This window comes from Macaca nemestrina, chromosome 1, assembly GCF_043159975.1.
Source record: "Macaca nemestrina isolate mMacNem1 chromosome 1, mMacNem.hap1, whole genome shotgun sequence".
NCBI lineage: Eukaryota > Metazoa > Chordata > Mammalia > Primates > Cercopithecidae > Macaca > Macaca nemestrina.
The window spans coordinates 135715849-135738910 of NC_092125.1; the positions used below are offsets into that span (position 1 = coordinate 135715849).

General features: G+C 36.4%; 1 protein-coding gene across 6 annotated transcripts in view; it reads left to right on the forward strand.

Moving 5' to 3' along the window:
* Window positions 1–23062, forward strand: part of LOC105485445 (dihydropyrimidine dehydrogenase) — an 875814-nt gene that overhangs the window by 388550 nt on the left and 464202 nt on the right. For all 6 annotated transcript variants that reach the window (XM_011747801.2, XM_024793997.2, XM_071074657.1 and 3 more), the window contains one exon: window positions 2645–2829. In XM_011747801.2, coding sequence (XP_011746103.2) covers window positions 2645–2829 — 185 coding nt within the window. The remainder of the gene's footprint in view (window positions 1–2644; window positions 2830–23062) is intronic.

Below are 23062 nucleotides of genomic sequence, written 5' to 3' on the forward strand. Positions count from 1 at the left end.
TTCCTGACTACTTATTAACCGAGTTTGTGACAGGTGGAGTGTTAAAGTGAATTGTTCTATGTGCATTTTTTGCATCCTAAAATATGATAAAGCACATTCTTCAAGAACTTCAATTTGTGAAGCATTTATTCAGCACCTCCTGTGTACAATTCACTGTGCTCAAGTGAACATTCAAATGTTATGAGGCCTGAAGCTTGTACAATTTGAGAGCTCTTCGTTAAGAAAAGGAAAATTTAGAGATTTGAAATTAGGCACAGGGCTTTGAAAGAGTCCCATGCAAGTGAGGGACCCTACTTAAGCTTCAGTAACTTCACGATATAGTTATCCCTTCACATCTATGGGGGCTTGGTTCCAGGATCCCCCGTGGATACCAAAATCCATCTATGCTCTCAAGTCTGTTACAGAAAATGGTGTATTATTTGCATATAATCTACATACATCCTCCCATATACTTTAAATCATCTTTGGATTACTTATGGTATATCTAATACAATGTAAATGCTGTATATATAGTTGATATACTATATTGTTTAGGGAATAATAGAAAGAAAAATGTATGTACATGTTCAGTACAGACATAAACATTCTATTTTTTTCCCAAATATTTTCAATGCACAATGGATTGAATCCACAGATGTGAACCCATAGATACAGAGGGCCAACTGTAAACATATCTTTGACTCTAATTGATGTCGTGGGACTCAGAGATGACTAAGGAATTATTCCTATCCTGCTCAAGCTTAGAGTGAAATCTATACTTTAAAAAAAAAAAAAAAAAAAAAAAAAAAGCTTTGCTCTCCTAGTGATAAAATTTTGAATTTCTAATCTTTTTTTAATAATTATCTTTATTTCATATCTCTTGTAGGCCAAAGTTTTGGAAACATAAGGTCATTTCTGATAGAACAGAATTTATTTTTACCCCTTGCTGCTATTTATAAAGCTCATTACATACATCATTCAATGATGGTGTGTTACAGTTGCCATTATTAAAATAGGTTGAATTGATGAGCCATACTCACTATTGACTTTCTTACAACTCAAGTAACTGTCAACAGATGATAGTGATGATCTGTTATGCAATGGGGAACAAATGATAAAGGTCTGTTTTCATGTGACCTTTAAAAACATTAGAAAAATTTCCTCAAAATGCCATTCTGCTTTGAAAGTAATTGTATGAATATTTAATTTTTCTCTCAGTGAAAGATGAAAAAACAAATAGAAACAGTAGAAGATTTTAAAATAAAAACCTGAGTGTGATATCATTGACCCATCTACTCATTCATTCATTCATCCATCAATCCAATTGAGTGTCCTCTGCTTCAAGAACTGTAGTGTGCTCTGTAAAACAGAGGCAAGCAGTGTGGACACATTCCTGTTCTCATAGAACCTGTGGTCTTGTGGGAAAAACACAATCAACAGTAATCCCTCAATAATTTTCTACAACTCTAACATTCTTTAAATAGAAAGCTACAAATATATACCAATGTTTATTTTATTTCTTTTTTTTTCTCTATTTTACTCAGAAGAAACTGGTTTTAGGTGTCAAAATAACATTTTTTTATATTTGGCTATTTTGCCTTATACTTGATTCATAAATCATTTCAACAACTAACTTTTCTGTTCCAAAATCTACCAAGCTCTCCTCCTTTACTTTAAGTTGTGATTAATTTTTTCTCTTTTGAGTTGGAGTAAAGAATAAGGCCCTTAGTCTGAGATGCTTTGCTTAAAACTTATGACATCATTACCTGGAGAGAACATTTTATCCTAAACACTGGCTTACTCAGTTTACTCCATCAAATGGGGTGTTGTCCACCTTTCTTCATTTCTTCTCTTGTTCAACCCTTTCTCTAAATTGCATCCATTGATCTCTTCCAAATGTCAGTATTATGCTTTCAAAATATTCGTTAGATATTTTTCTTAAAGAAGCACAACCTCATTCCTCTTCCATGACTCTTTTAAATTCATAGGAATGCAGCATATTTAGCAAATAATTGCGAAACTACTTTACAGAGTAATTTCCACAAGGAATTAATGGTAATGTTTGCATTTGTTGCTTTTAACAAAACAAAGCAGAAATTGCTGGCTAAATGTAACTATATACTAGATCCATTAAATTGCTTGATAGTAAGTGCAAATAATTTAATGAAAATGTTAAATATTTTGTCTCATTTTGCTTTATAAAATGTTTTGTTGTAAAAAGGAGATTAGCCATTGACCTGAATTCATGATGTAACTTTCAAAAGTGACACACATGAACAAGTTTGGGATGATATGAGTAGTAAGAGATCTGTAAAAATGATGGCTATGAATGAAGTTTTAGAAAACGTATTTTGTATGTATTTAAAAGGTTGTACTTTCCTTCTTTATAGATCCATACTTCGTAGACATAAATGTCTGCTCTGAAACATTGACCAAATCTGTGGTCTTTAATTCCTGTATGTGAGGTGTAAAGTTAAGTCAGTGCACTTCAAATGTGTTGTTAACGCCAAAGTTTTGTTAGCTTTTCATTTTTACAGTTTACTAAAAACTGTTGTTTGAATCCCTGGAATAATAATTAAACCATAATTTTTCTTAATTTTAAAATTATTGTTATGGAATTGTCTGTTGATTAGTCATTGTCTATTGTTTTTCACTTTTTTTCCAGTAAAAGAAGCCTTGAGCCCTATAAAATTTAACAGATGGGGTCTCCCAGAAGTAGATCCAGAAACTATGCAAACTAGTGAACCATGGGTATTTGCAGGTGGCGATGTCATTGGTTTGGCTAACACTACAGTGGAATCAGTGAATGATGGAAAGCAAGCTTCTTGGTACATTCACAAATATATACAGGTAGGCATTTTTCATCATTTCCACTTAATTCTTTTCCAATGGATAAATACTTCATTTATTTTTGATACTTATCTATAAGAGCATTTCTATACGGCATATATAAAATATGTCACATACATACTTACTTGGATAAAAATTTTAAAATGTAGACTAGGTAGTAGAACTGTTTAATTGATTAAAAATCGGGCCAGGTGTGCCACCTAACGCCTATAATCCCAGCAATTTAGGAGGCTGAGGCGGGAGGATGCTTGAGCCCAGGAGTTCAAGATCAGCCTGGGCAACATAGTAAAATCCCATCTCTACAAAAAATAAAAAATTAGATGGGCATGGTGGCACATGCCTGTGGTCCCAGCTTCTTGGGAAGCTGAGGTGGGAGGATCACTTGAGCCCAGGACGTCAAGGTTTCAGTAAGCCCTGATCATGCCACTTGCACTTCAACCTGGACAACAGAGATAGACCTTGTCCCAAAAAAAAAAAATAGAAAGAAAGAAAATGTATTATGCATTCCTACCATTTGAGTACTGTGAAGTCGTTAGTCCTGTTGTGTTCAAAATATTTATTATTGCCTTAAATACATAGATCATACACTTATCAAATCTGATGGTATACAATATTATAGGACATATACTAGAATCTACATTAATTGTAGTCTTACATAGTCCAAAAGTAGTTTGATCTGTTCATTTGGACCCAATAAGGTCCTATCTATTTTCCAAACTCTATGCACCTAAATGGAAAGAAGACAAACGTTTGATGAATTTCAGTTGCAATTCTTATTTTTTTAAATTTTATTTATTTATTTTTTATTTTTTGAGACAGAGTCTCACTCTAATGCCCAGGCTGGAGTGCAGTGGCATGATCTTGGCTCACTGCAGCCTGTGCCTCCTGGGTTCAAGCAATTCTCATGCCTCAGCCCCCGAGTAGCTTGGACCAAAGGTGCATGCCACCACACCCGGCTAGTTTTTGTATTTTTAGTAGAGATGGGGTTTCACTACATTGGCCAAGCTGGTCTCAAACTCCTGGCCTCAGGTGATCCGCCACCTCAGCCTCCCAAAGTGCTGGGATTACAGACATGAGCCACCATGCCCACCCTTCAGTTGTAATTTTTAAAAACAACTTAGTTTTATGATGAAATACAGAATGTGAAATGATGAGATGTGAAGTTGAGCATACTTTGCCACAGTGACTGTGGTCTTGAGGAAGAAAGGTGTAACTGTCAGATCTCAGTAACTTACTTTCTGACTAAATGATTTGTGTTCTTTTCGTTCTATGATTTCATTAAATGTAGACACAGTTACCTCATTTATGTAAATTGTTCCTGAAAAATTTGCTCTTGTTAATAAAATTTTTATTCTTTCTTTCCTATTCAGGGAAGACTGCTCACACTATGCTTTTTTACCACTCTTGTTTTGGTTCTCTTGTTTGTTTCCCACATGCTAACAAAATTCATTTTATCTTTAATGCTTGCTTTAATTTATTCCTCTTTTCCGTGACCGTTTTGTCTATTCTAGTTGTCCTTCTCATGTTTGTGTAACTAATACAGGATGTACTTACTTGCTAGGTAGGGCCTGGACTTGACACTGATTACATCATCTTTTAAAAGTTTGATTCACCTGCCTACTCCCACCTCCTCCTTGGCATCTTTGAGTAGTGTGGGGCTTGGATGAAAAAAAAAAAAAAAAAAAAAAAGAACAATTATTTTACTTCCATGTAATGACAAATAGGAAATTTGAATGGAAATCTGATGTGTAGAGAAAGGAGAGAAACAGACCTTTAGGTATAATGAAGAAAACATGCATGTGCTTTAAAAACACATATTGATAGGAATGATAGTGTTTGAAATATAAAATAAAAGTTGTGCCATGTAACAGTTTTGGATTTGGCTGAAGGATTCAGACTTGTCAAACTAAGTGTTGAATTACATTTTAAAATGGAGTAGAGATGGAAGGTAGGTAAAAATCTCTGTCAAGTAAAATCAGCATTTCCACCTTCCTGCCAGGGTGTTGGATGCAAAGTGCTAAGCAGCGATAAGGCTAACAAGGTACATATAGACAAAGTGGGATTTTTCTCTCTCCACATTGTCATTGACTTAGTTCTGGTCTCTATCACCTCTCTTGAAATTGCCTCCACTTTCTCTCCTGTCAAATCCAATACCCCTACACTGCAGCCAGAGTCATCTTTCTAGAGTATCAGTTGAATCCTAATTTGCTCATTTAAAACCCTTCATGAGGGTTTTAAATGCAAGTGGCACGATCATGGGGGTTATAAACCCTTTAAATGAGATCAGAAAAAAAAATGGCAATGACTTTTCCTCACACTCAAGGTAAAGGCCAAACTTCTTAGCTTTGTGATGCTGATTTGAATGTCCCCGAGCATACCGGAGATTTCTCCTGAATCAGGGCCTTTCCCCAACTCCACCCATTTCCCTCTGGTTGAGTCCCACTTGTCCTTCAGGGTTGGCTCCCTCCTCCTCATCCAGAGAGTTTGTGACATGAACTTCCTGTGTGCTGCTTGTTTGAAGCCTACTTACTAGTCTGTCTCTTCGCAAGCCAGGAACCATGTTTATGTATTGCTGTATTCTCAAAATATTTATCTATTAAATAGGAAAAATATACAGAAATCATTTATCTTCAGTACATTTAAGGAGGAGTTAAGAAAACTAATGAGTTTGTTATATGATAAGTTCATTAGCACTATAATATTGTTTTCTCACAAATGTAGCATTTGTTAAGAAAAATTTCTGTAATGTCTGCAGTATGTTTCACAGCTCAGGCTTATGACATTTTGTCTTATATTTTACATTAGTTTGTTTTGGGGGAAAATGTAACACTGGATCGCTTGTTTTAAAATATGATTTTATAAACAGGTTATAGTATTAATCCTTGCAATTGGGTGTTTAGAAATTCTTTGTAATATGCTTTTTCAGATAAATGTGATTATCTGAAGACATCCATGTTGGGAGAAAGTGAAGGCAATTTCTCTGAGGAGAGCTTCACTTAAATTTCATTAGTTAATTTGCTCAATTACCACTTATTAAGTAATAGCTGTTGGGCCCAACACTTGACTTTGGTAGAGTACCAAAATGCATAAATAAGAGCAGTATAATATAGTGGTTATAAATTTGGGCTCTGAACTACAGAGAAGACATCAGATGCAGTTCCAACACTTTCAAATCATATTACCTCGGACAGGTTACGTCAGCACTCCAGGGTATGGGGTGAATAAGCAATTATAAATTATTATTATTACTTATAATAATAATTAGAGCTACTGTCTTCTTGGGTCTTGGAGAAGATTATGAGAGAAAGTATGGAAAGCTCTTGGTATAGACCAAGCTTTGTGACTATTTACTGTGTATACCATTGTTGTGGGTTATTAGAAATCATTCACCTTGGATTGTTAAAATGAGATCAGAAAAAAAATGGCAAATAGGAAATTTGAATAGAAATCTGATGCATAGAGTCTTAACAGATGAATATTGAAATAGGATACTTTAGATAATTACAAAAGCATTTTATTTATCCATTAATTTATTCATCCACATACACCCGTCAATCCAAGTCATCCATGCATGAATTCATTCATTCATTCATTCAGAAAATACGTTTTCAAAAGTAGTGGATATAATAGATGGCCCCAAATATTAGATTTAAATTTGCAATTAAGAATCCTATTGTCTAGTAAAGAAGTGAGTTGTGTAATGTAAGCCTAATACAGCATATTTAACACAATAATAAAGAACATAAAGTTACAGAGGTAACCTGGAAAAGACAATGACTGATTCCATCTGGATGTGGATATTAGGATGTGGAATCAGCAAGGACATCACAAACAACAAGGTACAAATTTTTTAAAGAATAAGAAAAATTAGAATAATACTGAGTAATTAGACTTGCTGAGATTTAAAGAAGGCTGCTGGATAAGTTTTTATATGTTGCCCACTCCACAAGGGGTACCCAGACCAGGGTACAAGCTGGCTGAAATCCAGGCCAAACTCCACTAACCAAACAATAAAACCTTTTGTTGTGCTGCTTCTATGCAGAGGAAGGAGTTCCTTCCTTGAATTTTCACAAAGATGTTCTTTGCTTGCTCCGTAAGTTCTGCACTGTGCAGGCGCTCCTTTTTATTTCATCAAAAAGCATAGGGGGGACTAATGGAAGCTCTGAATATAGAGATTATATAGGAAAAATGAGATAAAGGTCAGTAATTATACCAGGGCTAGACTGCCTAGCTAGGATTTTAATTTGGAGTAGGTAGTGTGGTAGGAATTGTTTACCTATAGAAGTGATAGTGTAAGATCTGGTATTAATGTGAAGAAAAGTATTTTCCAGTTTGTCAGAATTTCCCTTTTTAAGTGTCATTATGTTATAATATTAAATTTACTCTTTTTAAATTACTTGTACTAATAAATAATTCAATATGACTTCACCTTAATTGTTCATAATGTGATATTAGTGGAGTCCAGACATATTTATTTTCTTCTACCAAATGAATAAGAATTACTGAATATGAAGGATAATTTTGACAGTGTACCTAAAGAAAGAATTTATAACTGAAAGAATGACTATAGCTAAATGAATTCCTTAATTAGTTTAATTCCTTAATTTCTCTTTTCCTGTGAAACCAAAATTAATAATTTGTTGGTTAATCAGAAAAAGTTAAAATGTGAAATTGTAAAAAGGGTATACACATACATTAACCTCATCATTTTATTTTATTTTTTATTACATAAGAAGCATATGACCAAAGCTTATAATTTTAATTAAAGCATATAGATGTTTTCTCATTTGCCTTTTTCTTTTAACAAAATCCAGGGCCAAGATGTTTTTAAATAAAATAGCCAGAGGTTTATTATGTATCTTGCCTAAATCTATCTATAACATATTGTCTACCATTTTCATTTTTAAAAGTTGTGCAAGACCTTCAAGAATCATACAATGCAGTTTTCCAGATTTTTATGTTTGTCCTGCAGTCATTTCAGTTATTTGACCAACACCTAATTTGACAGCAGTATTTTTTAAGTAACTCATTTTTATTATATCCTTTAAGAACTTTCAACTTAGTTTTCATAGAATCAACCTTCTTTCATTTTGCAGCCATATAACTAATTAATGGTTGTTTATTTACATTTATAACCAACAGAAACAGGGTGAAAAACATACAACTGACTCTTGGTATGTAGACAACTCAACTAGTAAAAGCAGAACGTTCGTAGTATACAGGGGTGTCCTACTGGTTGTAAAGAATCATCTTTACATATTTTGTGTCTCATAGGGAGGAAAACAAGGGAAGGAAATAGTCCAGTAAATCTGTCAGATGCAACCAACTTGGTTAAGAGAGCATGTAGAGGACCTCAGTACCTTCATTACAAAAGCACCAAATAGAAGACTGATTTAATATCCAATGTTATCAATTTATAAAAACACATGGTGATATTGTGAAATTTTGGTCTTTACCCTGTATCCTGGCATACAACTCCTAAAATCTTTGGAATCTCCAAAGTGATGAGAGTGTGTGTGTGTGTGTGTGTGTGTGTGTATGTATGCTAATGAGTTGACTGATGGCTGACAGCCCATAGGTAGCTACAGGATAGGGGCTGGTCACCAGAAGGACTGAGGCAGGATTAGGATTGGGACTTTCAGCCGTGCTCCCCAACCTCCAGGGAGAGGAGAGGGGCTGAAGGTTAAGTTAATCGGCAGTGGCTAATGATCTAATCAATCATGCCTATGTAATGAACTTTCCGTAAAAACCCAAAAGGGCTAGGTTCTGAGAACTTGCCAATAGCCAAATATGGGTGACGGGGGTACTTCCAGGATAGTTAACTAGAACGCTTCCATGTGCCAAGAAGGTGGCACACCCCAGCTCCACGGGTACAGAAGAGTCTGCGCTGGGGGCACTTTCAGACCTTGTCCTATGTGTCTCTTCATCTAACTGTTGTGTTTGTATCCTTTAAAATACCCTTTGTAATAAACTAGTAAAAGTTTGGTTTTTGTTTTGTTTTGTTTATGTTTTTGTTTTTTCCCCTGAGTTCTGTAAGCTGCTCTAACCATTTAATCTAACCCAAAGAGGGGGTTTTGAGAATCCCAGTTTATAACTGGTTGGTCAGCATCACAGGTGAAATAACCTGGGGCTTGCGATTGGCATTTGAAGTAGTAGGGGGCAGTTTTGGAGACTGAGCTCTCAACCTGTAGGAACTGGTGCTATCATCAGGTAGATAGTGTCAGAATTGAGCCAAATTAGAAGACATTCAGCTTGTGTCCGCTACAGAATTGATTGCTTGCTTGCTGGTAGGGAGAAATTCCCACACACCTTGTATCAGAAGCGTGTTGTGAGAGTTTAGTAGAGAAACTGAGTTTGTTTTATCCACTCACACAGCATTCAGAAGGTGGAGAACTTACTTTGTTCTAGTATTAGCATATAAACAGATTTGGTTGCAAAAAGTGGAGAGAAAAAGGCTATATGGATATCTCATCATGTTATGTCCTGCCACTGAGAGAAAATTTAGAGATAGAACACAAACTAAATTATTCTAAATTATAATCCCAGATCAGAAGCTCATTGTCCCTGCAGTAGTCATGGTAGTCCTGAGAAGGAGCTCTTATAAACATGGAACATTATTTGTCAAATAAAGTTGATCTATATAGAAATTATAATCACGAAACTCACTGATTTGATGTATCATTAGAGTTATTTTTGCCATGTCATTATTCTTTTGTTAAGAATTGTTTTCAATTCACTATATTTTAGATGCAACATTTTAAAAACCACAGTTTTATTACCAGTAGTGGAAGGGAATAACTAAATGTACATGTTGCTGCTACAAAAGCAGTTGTAGTAGAAATATGTATATTGAGAGACAAAAAATAAGGGTTATTAATAGAAGGATAAATACGAATCAACAGGTTGAGGGAGAAATCCAAATAAAATAATTTGTATAGAGCATCATTTTAAATATAGGTAAGAAATGAAAAGGAAAAGATCTATTTTCTTTCAGGTAGGATTCATTCCATGAAAATCAAACATTTAAGGGAAAAAATGCAAAGTGTAAGGAAGGAGGCATCGGGGCATTAAATTTTTAAAAAATTTGAGTACGCATTTCTAAGTGCCTTCAGGAATCACTACCTACTTAGTTACATACAGAATAATTGCAGCTGGATAGTTACAGAATATTGTTTATTGGCAGCCAGCATTTGAAGTCAACTTTCAACAACAATAAAAAAAAAAAAAAGTTAATTTTTTCATTGTTGGCTTAGCTTCAATATTTCTACTACTGTATATACATGATTTTGCCTAAATACATGTTCCTAAATACTATTCTTCTGTTTTCTTCAGCAAACTTTATCCTTATTAAAATATGCTGTATTCCTGTAGTAAGTATCCATGTTAAGGTGTTTGAAAATGTTTTGACTGTTTCATTTAGGAATCTATATTATGTCTTCCAATTTGTCAACCCCCTTCTGAAACTAACTTGTGAGGCAGAATTATTTTAGAATAGATACACAAGACACACACAAATATTCTGGAATGATACTGAATCTAAAATACATTCCTCAACCCTGTAAGCTCATGAAGCACAAGCATCTTCAGTTTCTTTCTCTGCAGGGTTTTTTCAGCTTAATGGTAGCTTGTGTGATATAGTATTGAAAGTTATATTGAAGTTCTTTAACAGTTACTGTGATTCTACTCAGGTGCATGTAGTATATGGGTATATTTTGAAATAGGTGTTTATTAGGCTCATCAAAACTATCATAGATATCTTGCGTTGGTGACCTACTTTTCTACTGCTTATGATTTTTTCTGTGGGTATTTTCTTCTGGCTCGACTGAGGCACAAAAAAATCACTAGTGGTTGAGGGAACTAAGTATCTCAGGGGATTGGTAATGAGATACAGAGCCTTTAACCTCTTGGTCACTAGTTCAAATCTGCCCCAGGTCAAGAGTGACAGAAAGTCATTACCATCTGATGGCAGTTCAATAGGCTCTGTGAAACGAATTTGTGATTTCAAGACCTAGTGGAGACAAATTCATGCCGTAGACCTGCAGTAGAGTGAGTACAAATGGTAGCTATGATTTTAGTTTGAAGAGAAATGAGAAGTCCAGTCATTGCTAGATATTCCATCTTCTGTGAGCTGAGCTTCCTTTGGTGGATTTGTTAATGGAATGGCATGAGAAAACTAGGTTTATGCGGTGATTTGGGACCAAGAGGTGCACATCCATAGGAATCTTTGTCTGTCATTGTTGCTAATGAGGTACAATTCAACATCACTAAATTGACTTTTTTTTTTTTTTTTTTTTTTTTTTTTTTTTGAGACGTAGTTTCGCTCTTGTTGCCCAGGCTGGAGTGTAATGGTGCGATCTTGGCTCACTGCAACCTCCGCGTCCCGGGTTCAAGCGATTCTCCTGCCTCAGCCTCCTGAGTAGCTGGGATTACAGGCATGTGCCACCATACCCAGCTAGTTTTGTTGATCAGGCTGGTCTCGAACTTTTAAAAAGTGATTTTAGACTCAGATGATATTGAATTCAAGATTGAAAGTTACATCATTCATGTCTCCCATTTCTTCAATGCCCTCCATGTACATTTTTTAAAGGTTTCATTTTCCTTTTTTAATCATAACATTAATTTCATCTAATTTGGACATATGACTGAACATTTAGGGAGGCCTGTTCATTCTTGTTAATCTTTTACTTGAAAAATACTTAGTTAACAAACAAGAACAGACAATTATAAAGACAATTAAAGATATGGAATTCCAAATTGAGTACCATGCAAAAAGATCATTGTGATAAAATCTAATTGAATTGTGTGCATTCATATCAATAAATGAAATTTTTTACCTTCTGTTATTTTTTGGGTTGATATTATATGAGAAATTTTTCTTTCTGGTATCTTTAATAAACTGTCATTTTATTAACAATTTCTGATTTGGGGACATTTGAAAGGAATTATCTTTCTGAAGAGGAAAAAAGACATGTTTATACCTGAAAATTTATAAGATGAGAGCATTTTAATAATGGCATATTTACTATTTTATTTTATGCTGGGGTCAGTGATTTTCAAAATGAATCCACAATGCTGGATTGTAAGAATTTTAAAGCTACCTTGAATAATGCTTATGATGTGGGAAAAAAACGTAAAGAATGATAATAACTCTGCCTCATGTTAAAGATTTCTGCTCTGGACAAAAATGAACAGTTGTTGAAAATATGACAGTCAGGGATTTTAGAAAACAAACTTACAAGAACTTCTCTGTGTTGAAGTCCCTGTTACTTAGAAGACCTTCAGTCCCAACTTTAAATAAAAGACACTTGTTATCATTATCATTGCTTAAAATATCACTTTAATTCCACATCTTCAAAGGCATTTTTTTGCCCTGAAATATACCAGTGATTTCTACACTATCTGAAGAGCTATTATTTGAGAATTAGAAATTTAAATTGCACAGGCTTAATATTAGAGTATTTCCGTTACCCTTTGCAGGTTTTGAGGCAGCTTATTCGACCTTACAGTCTCACCAGGAAGCTAATGGGAAAGCCTTGCAGCAATCTTCACAGGAAAGTTTCCAAATGTCAAGTGTCATCTTTCCAGCTGTTAGATGAATGGGTAGCCAAGAGGCATTTATTTGGGTGTGCAGCCCCTGTGAAATCTGGGTGAAGCGGGAGAAAAGGCTATAATTTGGTGTTTAGTTTACCAGCATTGGTATAGTTGCAAATCTCCTAGCCAGGCAAAGGATTTCATTTTGTGGTTTGATGATTGACAGCCAGCTGCAGTGTTCTTGCACTTAAAGAATAAAAATGACTGAAAAAATGGCATCATCGATATGTCATACTAATTTTCGAATCCTCTACTGCTGCAGATAAAAACAATCTTATCAACAGAGCTGCCTTCTTCTTCTCTAAACCCCTTTCCAACTGAGAAGAGGTAGGCTTTTGAAATGACAACTGTATTAAAATCTTGAGACTTATTGAAAAAGTGTCCTTCAGTTTAAGATATATTGCAGTCTCTTTAATTCCTGTGTTAAGAGAAGATTGATATAAATCATTGGCCACTGTCAGGTTGAAAAACAATGAATATCAATAAAAATACAGTTTTAAATCATAATGGATTCAGTTTGAGATAGTGATAGCCTCCAAAAAATAATATTGAAGTATGTCATGGCTAAATGCTGTTTCCATGCTAAGTTTTTCCACTGGGTCAGGACCATCGTGTTGAGATGACTTCAGGTCAGTCTCATTGGGAAACTGAGCCTTTAGCTTAACTAGTACCAGAAATGTATGTGACCTCATCTTTATTTCTTGCAATGGCAAGTAGTAAAGTCAAATTTGCTTACAGTTATTGAAAAATGAAGTCATCTTCAGTTGCTTATAAACAAACATACATTAAACCCTGTAGTACTCTCCACATAATTTTCCTCTTTGATAGTACATTCAGGTTAAATTGTGATGTGTTCTTTAGCTAATATTTAAAAATAATTATTATGCATCAGAGACTTGACACGTTTTCTATTAAAAATTCTAGTAATGTGAAGCTTTTTGTGTATAAACGAGAATTTATTTTTTGTAACGTCCATATGTTCTAAAAGGAAGTCAAGGAAAAAATGAGCAATGAGGCTATACCTAATGGAGCTATCAAAACAAAACTATCTAGTTGGTGATAGAGGAAGAAAATACCATGACTAATAAGTAATTTTAATGCCTTTTATTGACTTTGTATAGGTTCCAAACTTTTATTAAATGGCAGTGTTTGACCTGAAAAGTAATTTAAAATGAAATTGTCTCTGTAAAGACAGAATATTTCCTTGCCAGTATACAGTAGATTGCTACTTCTGGCAGAGATAACCGAAGATTAGAATGGGCAGAAAAAAAAAAAAAAAAAAACTGAAAAATCTGATCCAATACATAGGGAATCTAACCTCAGTTCATGTTGATGGAGTATGAAAGAAATTAACCACTACAGTGTCAACTGGTCCAGATGGACCAGAACTGTTATGCATCCCATGCCAAATTTTCAGCGCTCTAATGCATGGGGCCCTCTGGGTCTAATGACAATGTAGCACAATAAAACAAAACACCCATAACCTTTGGTTTGCTGTGGGAAATTTAAATACAGACTAACCTCATTGTAAATTTTGACCAGAATTGTGTTCTTCTGAATTCAGTGATGTAGTAAAGTTGAATCTCAAACAAGTTGTAAAGGATCAGATCAAAAAATATCCAGGATGGTGTAATGGCAACCTGAAAGTCAAGCAGTCTGGGTTCAAGTCCCGAACCAATTGCTCATTAATTCTGCCTTCAGACTTTTGGGAATATCATGTTGCCTTTTTGGTTTTCTCACTTATGTCTCTGAGACAGAACATTGTCATCATAGAGGTGGAATTCCCAGCTCAAGGACTTAACAACTTTTAAAATCTCCGATACGTTATCTGGAACCTCATTATTTTCATTCATGGGAGGGGCAGAATTGTAATTTTATATGGTTCTAAAACCCAAATAATATATATAAAAATTTAAAAATCTAATTTATTGAATACCCATTATGGTTGATTGTTTTTAGAGGTTTAGCATTCACTTTATACTCAAAATTACCTCTGGATTAACCATTTCCCCATTTATAAAAAATGGAGAACTGTGCTGGATTTGGTTGAGATGTAGTTGGCCATGAGTTAGGAAGCTGAGGAACAGGATTTAAAAGAGTAAATTCACATAGTAAGATAATTTACTCAGAAGAATACAACAATAATAGAATTATCTGAAAAGGATGTAAAAAATCTTAACTATCCTCGAAGAGATAAAGACAAGAATAACATCCATAAAAAATAACAGAAAAAATGTAATGCCTTTCTTAAGGTGTTAAAACTAGTTAATAGCAATGCTGGGGCTAGAACCCAAGTTTTTCTGTTCTCAGTTCTACTGTTCTTTTCAATAACCAGCTTGCTTTTTCCTCATGATGTTCTTTTCTCTTTTTCTGAGCTCCAGCTGAGCATGTGGAAGTCAGAACACATAAGTGAGTTCCTAGCAGTTATCAGAGAACTCTGTTCCGGAGTGGGGACAAGTATTGGACTTTTTGTGATTCTTAGAACCAGTACTCAAAAGTTTACCTTATTTCATTTTAGATCACTTCCCATGTACTGAACAGTCACTATATAGCAGACAACATCCTGTGAGAATGTAGCCTTCAAATAGATTTTTAGTCAGTTTTATTCTCTGTTGTATCCCTAGAACAGTGGTTACCTTATCGTTGGTGGTTGGCCAATGAAATGCCTGCCATGTGTAGGCACTTAATAAATACAGTTGAAACAATGCGTAGGTTATGGAAATGTTTTAGATTATGAGGACATTGAGTTTAGGAAATGGATTTCGTAAGTTCACATGGCTCATTGGTGATAAATACTACCTTAGATTACTAAAAGATCTGGTGCTTGATGGTGGGGTAGAGTTACCATGGAAACAGAAGGATACAGATGAGCATGCTTGGGCTTTGTAGTTTTTCTTATTTGATCTTCACAACCATCCTTCCCTATAGACATTGTTATTTCTATTTTGAAGTGACCTCTGGGCAACTACACTGGTTTTCTCTTCACACTCTATCCTCACCTTAGTCTATTTCAGAGAATTCTCCTTCTAGAAATATGAGGGGTAATAGGTTAACACAAGAGCAAGTATTGGCTGATATGTTGTTGACTTACAATTTTGAGCTTCTTATTCCAAGGCTTAATATTTAACATTACTGCTGTCACCTTTCTTAAATGTCAGCTTCTTTTATTTACCTTCGTCACTCTCACCTTGATCATACTGACTCCTTTATGTTACATGGATTTGCTGTCAGGCACCACCCTGAGCTGGTCACCATGCTTTTATTACTTTAGTCATTGACATCTTGTCAGCAGTATCACCACCTTTGCCCCTGGGCCTGTCAATATGGCAATTGTTACCCTTTTGATTGACACTTTTGAAAATTTGTCAACATGTTATTTATTATTTTAGGGGGATCTCTAACTTAAAATCATTTCCTTAAGTTCATTTACTGTTTTATTCTTTGAACAGACTCTTTGGTTTGTATGCAGTAGAGGCTATAATAGTCTATATGCTCTTACATTAACAGATAATATTATAACTAGTAGAATGTAAAAGAAACCAATGTATTACTATAATTCAGTGATATGGGTTGGATCTGTGTCTCCACCAAATCTCATTTTGAATTCTAATCCCCAGTGTTGGAGGTGGGGCATGGTGGGTGGTGACTGGATCTTGGGGGCAGAATTAGAGTATCTCTCAGGACAAACTAAAACAAAAACACAAAATACCAAAAGACTAATAAAAAGAAAAAACTTATGCAAGAACAGTACTAAGATATGTTTTATAGCAGTAAATGTCTACATTAAAAAAGAAAGAAGATCTGAAATAAATATCATAACTTTAAACATCGATGAACAACAGCAAAACAACAACAACAACAAAACAACTAAGCTCAAAGTTAGCAGAATGACGGAAGTAATAAAAGATTAGAGCAGGAACAAATGAAATGAAGAATAAAAATACAATAGAAAAAAGTCGGCCGGGCGCGGTGGCTCAAGCCTGTAATCCCAGCACTTTGGGAGGCCGAGACGGGCGGATCACGAGGTCAGGAGATCGAGACCATCCTGGTTAACACGGTGAAACCCCGTCTCTACTAAAAAATACAAAAAACTAGCCGGGCGAGGTGGCGGGCGCCTGTAGTCCCAGCTACTCGGGAGGCTGAGGCAGGAGAATGGCGTGAACCCGGGAGGCGGAGCTTGCAGTGAGCTGAGATCGGGCCACTGCACTCCAGCCTGGGTGACAGAGCGAGACTCCGTCTCAAAAAAAAAAAAAAAAAAAAAAAAAAAAAAAAAAAAAAAAAAAAAAAAAAAAAAGAAAAGAAAAAAGTCAATAAAATTAAAAATTGTTTTTCAAAAGATAAAATTGACAATTTGTTATCTGAACCAAGAAAAAAAGAGAGGATTCAAACATAGAATTGGAAATGAAACAGGAGACATTACAACTAATGCCACAGAAATAAAAAAGAAGACCATAAGGGACTATTGTGAACAAATTTGACAACCTAGATGAACTGGATAAATTCCTAAAAATATACAACCTATAAAGACAGAATTAAGAAGAAATGGAAAACCTGAAGAGACCAGTAACAAATAAGGAGGTTGAGTCAGTAATCAAAACCCAATCCAAACAGGAAAGCCTGGGACCAGGTGGCTTCATTGGTTAATTTTACTATACATTTAAAGAAGAATTAATGTCCTTTTTTCCTAAACTCTTGTGAAAATAAATAGAAGATTAAATACTTCCATATTCATTTTATGCGGTCAGCATCACACTGTTACTAAATCCAAAGATACCATAAACAAAGAAAACTACAGGCCAGTATTCCTGATGAATATAGATACAAAAACTTTCAATGAAATATTAGCAAACCAAATTCAACAGCACATTAAAAAGATTGTATTCTATCACCTATAAATCTCCATAAAGCAAGACTTATCCCTAGGATGAAAAGATGGTTCAACATACACAAATCAATAAATGTGATAACACCACATTAACAGAATGATGGGCAAAAACCATATGTCAAACCAAAGAAATAAGAGGCATCCATATCAGAAAACAAGAAGAAAAATTAACTGTTTGCAGAGGACATGATCTCATACATACAAAACCCTGAAGACTGCCCCAAAAAACGGAAGAACTAATAAACAAATTCAGTAAAGTTGCAGGATTCAAATCCACATACAAAAAGCAGTTGTATTTCTGTATGCCAACAATAAACTATCCAAAAAATTAAGAAAAAAATCAATTTACAATAAGACTAGAAAGAATAAAGTACTTAAGAATACACTGAATCAAGGACACGAAATACTTTTAAAATAAAAACTCTAAAATACTGAAAGAAAGTAAAGCAGACAAACCTAAATGGAAAGACATCTTATATTCTTAGAATATAGATTGGAAAAACTAATGTTAAAGTATCCATTTCACCTAAAGCGATGTACAGACTCAATGAAATCCTTATCAAAATTCCAAATACATTTTTTACAGAAATTGAAAACATAATCCTAAAATATATATGAATGCACAAAATACCCAAATAACAAAAACAATTTTGAATAAGAACAAAGTTAGAAACATTATACTTCCTGATTTCAAAACAATTACAAAGCAATAATAATCAGAACAGTATGGTACTGGCATAAAAACAAACATGTAGAGCATTGGGACAATAGAGAACTTTTATGCTACAGCCATGCCATGTACAGTCAACTATACAACATATACAATGACTTTCAATAAAAAGTCAAGAATGCGGGGGCGGAGCAAGATGGCCGAATAGGAGCAGCTCCAGTCTCCAACTCCCAGCGCGAGCACCACAGAAGACCGGTGATTTCTGCATTTTCAACTGAGGTACTGGGTTCATCTCACTGGGGAGTGCCGGACGATCGGTGCTGGTCAGCTGCTGCAGCCCGACCAGCGAGAGCTGAAGCAGGGCGAGGCATTGCCTCACCTGGGAAGCGCAAGGGGGAAGGGAGTCCCTTTTCCTAGCCAGGGGAACTGAGACACACAACACCTGGAAAATCGGGTAACTCCCACCCCAATACTGCGCTTTAAGCAAACAGGCACACCAGGAGATCATATCCCACACCTGGCCAGGAGGGTCCCACACCCACGGAGCCTCCCTCATTGCTACCACAGCAGTCTGTGATCTACCGGCAAGGCAGCAGCGAGGCTGGGGGAGGGGCGCCCGCCATTGCTGAGGCTTAAGTAGGTAAACAAAGCTGCTGGGAAGCTCGAACTGGGTGGAGCTCACAGCAGCTCAAGGAAACCTGCCTGTCTCTGTAGACTCCACCTCTGGGGACAGGGCACAGTAAACTGAACAAACTTAGCAGACACCTCTGCAGACGCAAATGACTCTGTCTGACAGCTTTGAAGAGAGCAGTGGATCTCCCAACACGGAGGTTGAGATCTGAGAAGGGACAGACTCCCTGCTCAAGTGGGTCCCTGACCCCTGAGTAGCCTAACTGGGAGACATCCCCCACTAGGGGCAGTCTGACACCCCACACCTCACAGGGAGGAGTACACCCCTGAGAGGAAGCTTCCAAAGCAAGAATCAGACAGGTACACTCGCTGTTCAGAAATATTCTATCTTCTGCAGCCTCTGCTGCTGATACCCAGGCAAACAGGGTCTGGAGTGGACCTCAAGCAATCTCCAACAGACCTACAGCTGAGGGTCCTGACTGTTAGAAGGAAAACTATCAAACAGGAAGGACACCTACACCAAAACCCCATCAGTACATCACCATCATCAAAGACCAGAGGCAGATAAAACCACAAAGATGGGGAAAAAGCAGGGCAGAAAAGCTGGAAATTCAAAAAATAAGAGCGCATCTCCCCCGGCAAAGGAGCGCAGCTCATCTCCAGCAACGGATCAAAGCTGGACGGAGAATGACTTTGACGAGATGAGAGAAGAAGGCTTCAGTCCATCAAATTTCTCAGAGCTAAAGGAGGAATTACGTACCCAGCGCAAAGAAACTAAAAATCTTGAAAAAAAAGTGGAAGAATTGATGACTAGAGTAATTAATGCAGAGAAGGTCCTAAACGAAATGAAAGAGATGAAAACCATGACACGAGAAATACGTGACAAATGCACAAGCTTCAGTAACCGACTCGATCAACTGGAAGAAAGAGTATCAGCGATTGAGGATCAAATGAATGAAATGAAGCGAGAAGAGAAACCAAAAGAAAAACGAAGAAAAAGAAATGAACAAAGCCTGCAAGAAGTATGGGATTATGTAAAAAGACCAAATCTACGTCTGATTGGGGTGCCTGAAAGTGAGGGGGAAAATGGAACCAAGTTGGAAAACACTCTTCAGGATATCATCCAGGAGAACTTCCCCAACCTAGTAGGGCAGGCCAACATTCAAATCCAGGAAATACAGAGAACGCCACAAAGATACTCCTCGAGAAGGGCAACTCCAAGACACATAATTGCCAGATTCACCAAAGTTGAAATGAAGGAAAAAATCTTAAGGGCAGCCAGAGAGAAAGGTCGGGTTACCCACAAAGGGAAGCCCATCAGACTAACAGCAGATCTCTCAGCAGAAACTCTACAAGCCAGAAGAGAGTGGGGGCCAATATTCAACGTTCTTAAAGAAAAGAATTTTCAACCCAGAATTTCATATCCAGCCAAACTAAGTTTCATAAGTGAAGGAGAAATAAAATCCTTTACAGATAAGCAAATGCTTAGAGATTTTGTCACCACTAGGCCTGCCTTACAAGAGATCCTGAAGGAAGCACTAAACATGGAAAGGAACAACCAGTACCAGCCATTGCAAAAACATGCCAAAATGTAAAGACCATCGAGGCTAGGAAGAAACTGCATCAACTAACGAGCAAAATAACCAGTGAATATCATAATGGCAGGATCAAGTTCACACATAACAATCTTAACCTTAAATGTAAATGGACTAAATGCTCCAATTAAAAGACACAGACTGGCAAACTGGATAAAGAGTCAAGACCCATCAGTCTGCTGTATTCAGGAGACCCATCTCACACGCAGAGACATACATAGGCTCAAAATAAAGGGATGGAGGAAGATTTACCAAGCAAATGGAGAACAAAAAAAAGCAGGGGTTGCAATACTAGTCTCTGATAAAACAGACTTTAAACCATCAAAGATCAAAAGAGACAAAGAAGGCCATTACATAATGGTAAAGGGATCAATTCAACAGGAAGAGCTAACTATCCTAAATATATATGCACCCAATACAGGAGCACCCAGATTCATAAAGCAAGTCCTTAGAGACTTACAAAGAGACTTAGACTCCCATACAATAATAATGGGAGACTTCAACACTCCACTGTCAACATTAGACAGATCAACGAGACAGAAAGTTAACAAGGATATCCAGGAATTGAACTCATCTCTGCAGCAAGCAGACCTAATAGACATCTATAGAACTCTCCACCCCAAATCAACGGAATATACATTCTTCTCAGCACCACATTGTACTTACTCCAAAATCGACCACGTAATTGGAAGTAAAGCACTCCTCAGCAAATGTACAAGAACAGAAATTATAACAAACTGTCTCTCAGACCACAGTGCAATCAAACTAGAACTCAGGACTAAGAAACTCAATCAAAACCGCTCAACTACATGGAAACTGAACAACCTGCTCCTGAATGACTACTGGGTACATAACGAAATGAAGGCAGAAATAAAGATGTTCTTTGAAACCAATGAGAACAAAGATACAACATACCAGAATCTCTGGGACACATTTAAAGCAGTGTGTAGAGGGAAATTTATAGCACTAACTGCCCACAAGAGAAAGCAGGAAAGATCTAAAATTGACACTCTAACATCGCAATTAAAAGAACTAGAGAAGCAAGAGCAAACACATTCGAAAGCTAGCAGAAGGCAAGAAATAACTAAGATCAGAGCAGAACTGAAGGAGATAGAGACACAAAAAACCCTCCAAAAAATCAATGAATCCAGGAGTTGGTTTTTTGAAAAGATCAACAAAATTGACAGACCACTAGCCAGACTAATAAAGAAGAAAAGAGAGAAGAATCAAATCGACGCAATTAAAAATGATAAAGGGGATATCACCACCGACCCCACAGAAATACAAACTACCATCAGAGAATACTATAAACACCTCTACGCAAATAAACTGGAAAATCTAGAAGAAATGGATAATTTCCTGGACACTTACACTCTTCCAAGACTAAACCAGGAAGAAGTTGAATCCCTGAATAGACCATTAGCAGGCTCTGAAATTGAGGCAACAATTAATAGCCTACCAACCAAAAAAAGTCCAGGACCAGATGGATTCACAGCTGAATTCTACCAGAGGTACAAGGAGGAGTTGGTACCATTCCTTCTGAAACTATTCCAATCAATAGAAAAAGAGGGAATCCTCCCTAACTCATTTTATGAGGCCAACATCATCCTGATACCAAAGCCTGGCAGAGACACAACAAAAAAAGAGAATTTTAGACCAATATCCCTGATGAACATCGATGCAAAAATCCTCAATAAAATACTGGCAAACCGGATTCAGCAACACATCAAAAAGCTTATCCACCATGATCAAGTGGGCTTCATCCCTGGGATGCAAGGCTGGTTCAACATTCGCAAATCAATAAACATAATCCAGCATATAAACAGAACCAAAGACAAGAACCACATGATTATCTCAATAGATGCAGAAAAGGCTTTTGACAAAATTCAACAGCCCTTCATGCTAAAAACGCTCAATAAATTCGGTATTGATGGAACGTACCTCAAAATCATAAGAGCTATTTATGACAAACCCACAGCCAATATCATACTGAATGGGCAAAAACTGGAAAAATTCCCTTTGAAAACTGGCACAAGACAGGGATGCCCTCTCTCACCACTCCTATTCAACATAGTGTTGGAAGTTCTGGCTAGGGCAATCAGGCAAGAGAAAGAAATCAAGGGTATTCAGTTAGGAAAAGAAGAAGTCAAATTGTCCCTGTTTGCAGATGACATGATTGTATATTTAGAAAACCCCATTGTCTCAGCCCAAAATCTCCTTAAGCTGATAAACAACTTCAGCAAAGTCTCAGGATACAAAATTAATGTGCAAAAATCACAAGCATTCTTATACACCAGTAACAGACAAACAGAGAGCCAAATCAGGAATGAACTTCCATTCACAATTGCTTCAAAGAGAATCAAATACCTAGGAATCCAACTTACAAGGGATGTAAAGGACCTCTTCAAGGAGAACTACAAACCACTGCTCAGTGAAATCAAAGAGGACACAAACAAATGGAAGAACATACCATGCTCATGGATAGGAAGAATCAATATCGTGAAAATGGCCATACTGCCCAAGGTAATTCATAGATTCAATGCCATCCCCATCAAGCTACCAATGACTTTCTTCACAGAATTGGAAAAAACTACTTTAAAGTTCATATGGAACCAAAAAAGAGCCCGCATCTCCAAGACAATCCTAAGTCAAAAGAACAAAGCTGGAGGCATCACGCTACCTGACTTCAAACTATACTACAAGGCTACAGTAACCAAAACAGCATGGTACTGGTACCAAAACAGAGATATAGACCAATGGAACAGAACAGAGTCCTCAGAAATAATACCACACATCTACAGCCATCTGATCTTTGACAAACCTGAGAGAAACAAGAAATGGGGAAAGGATTCCCTATTTAAT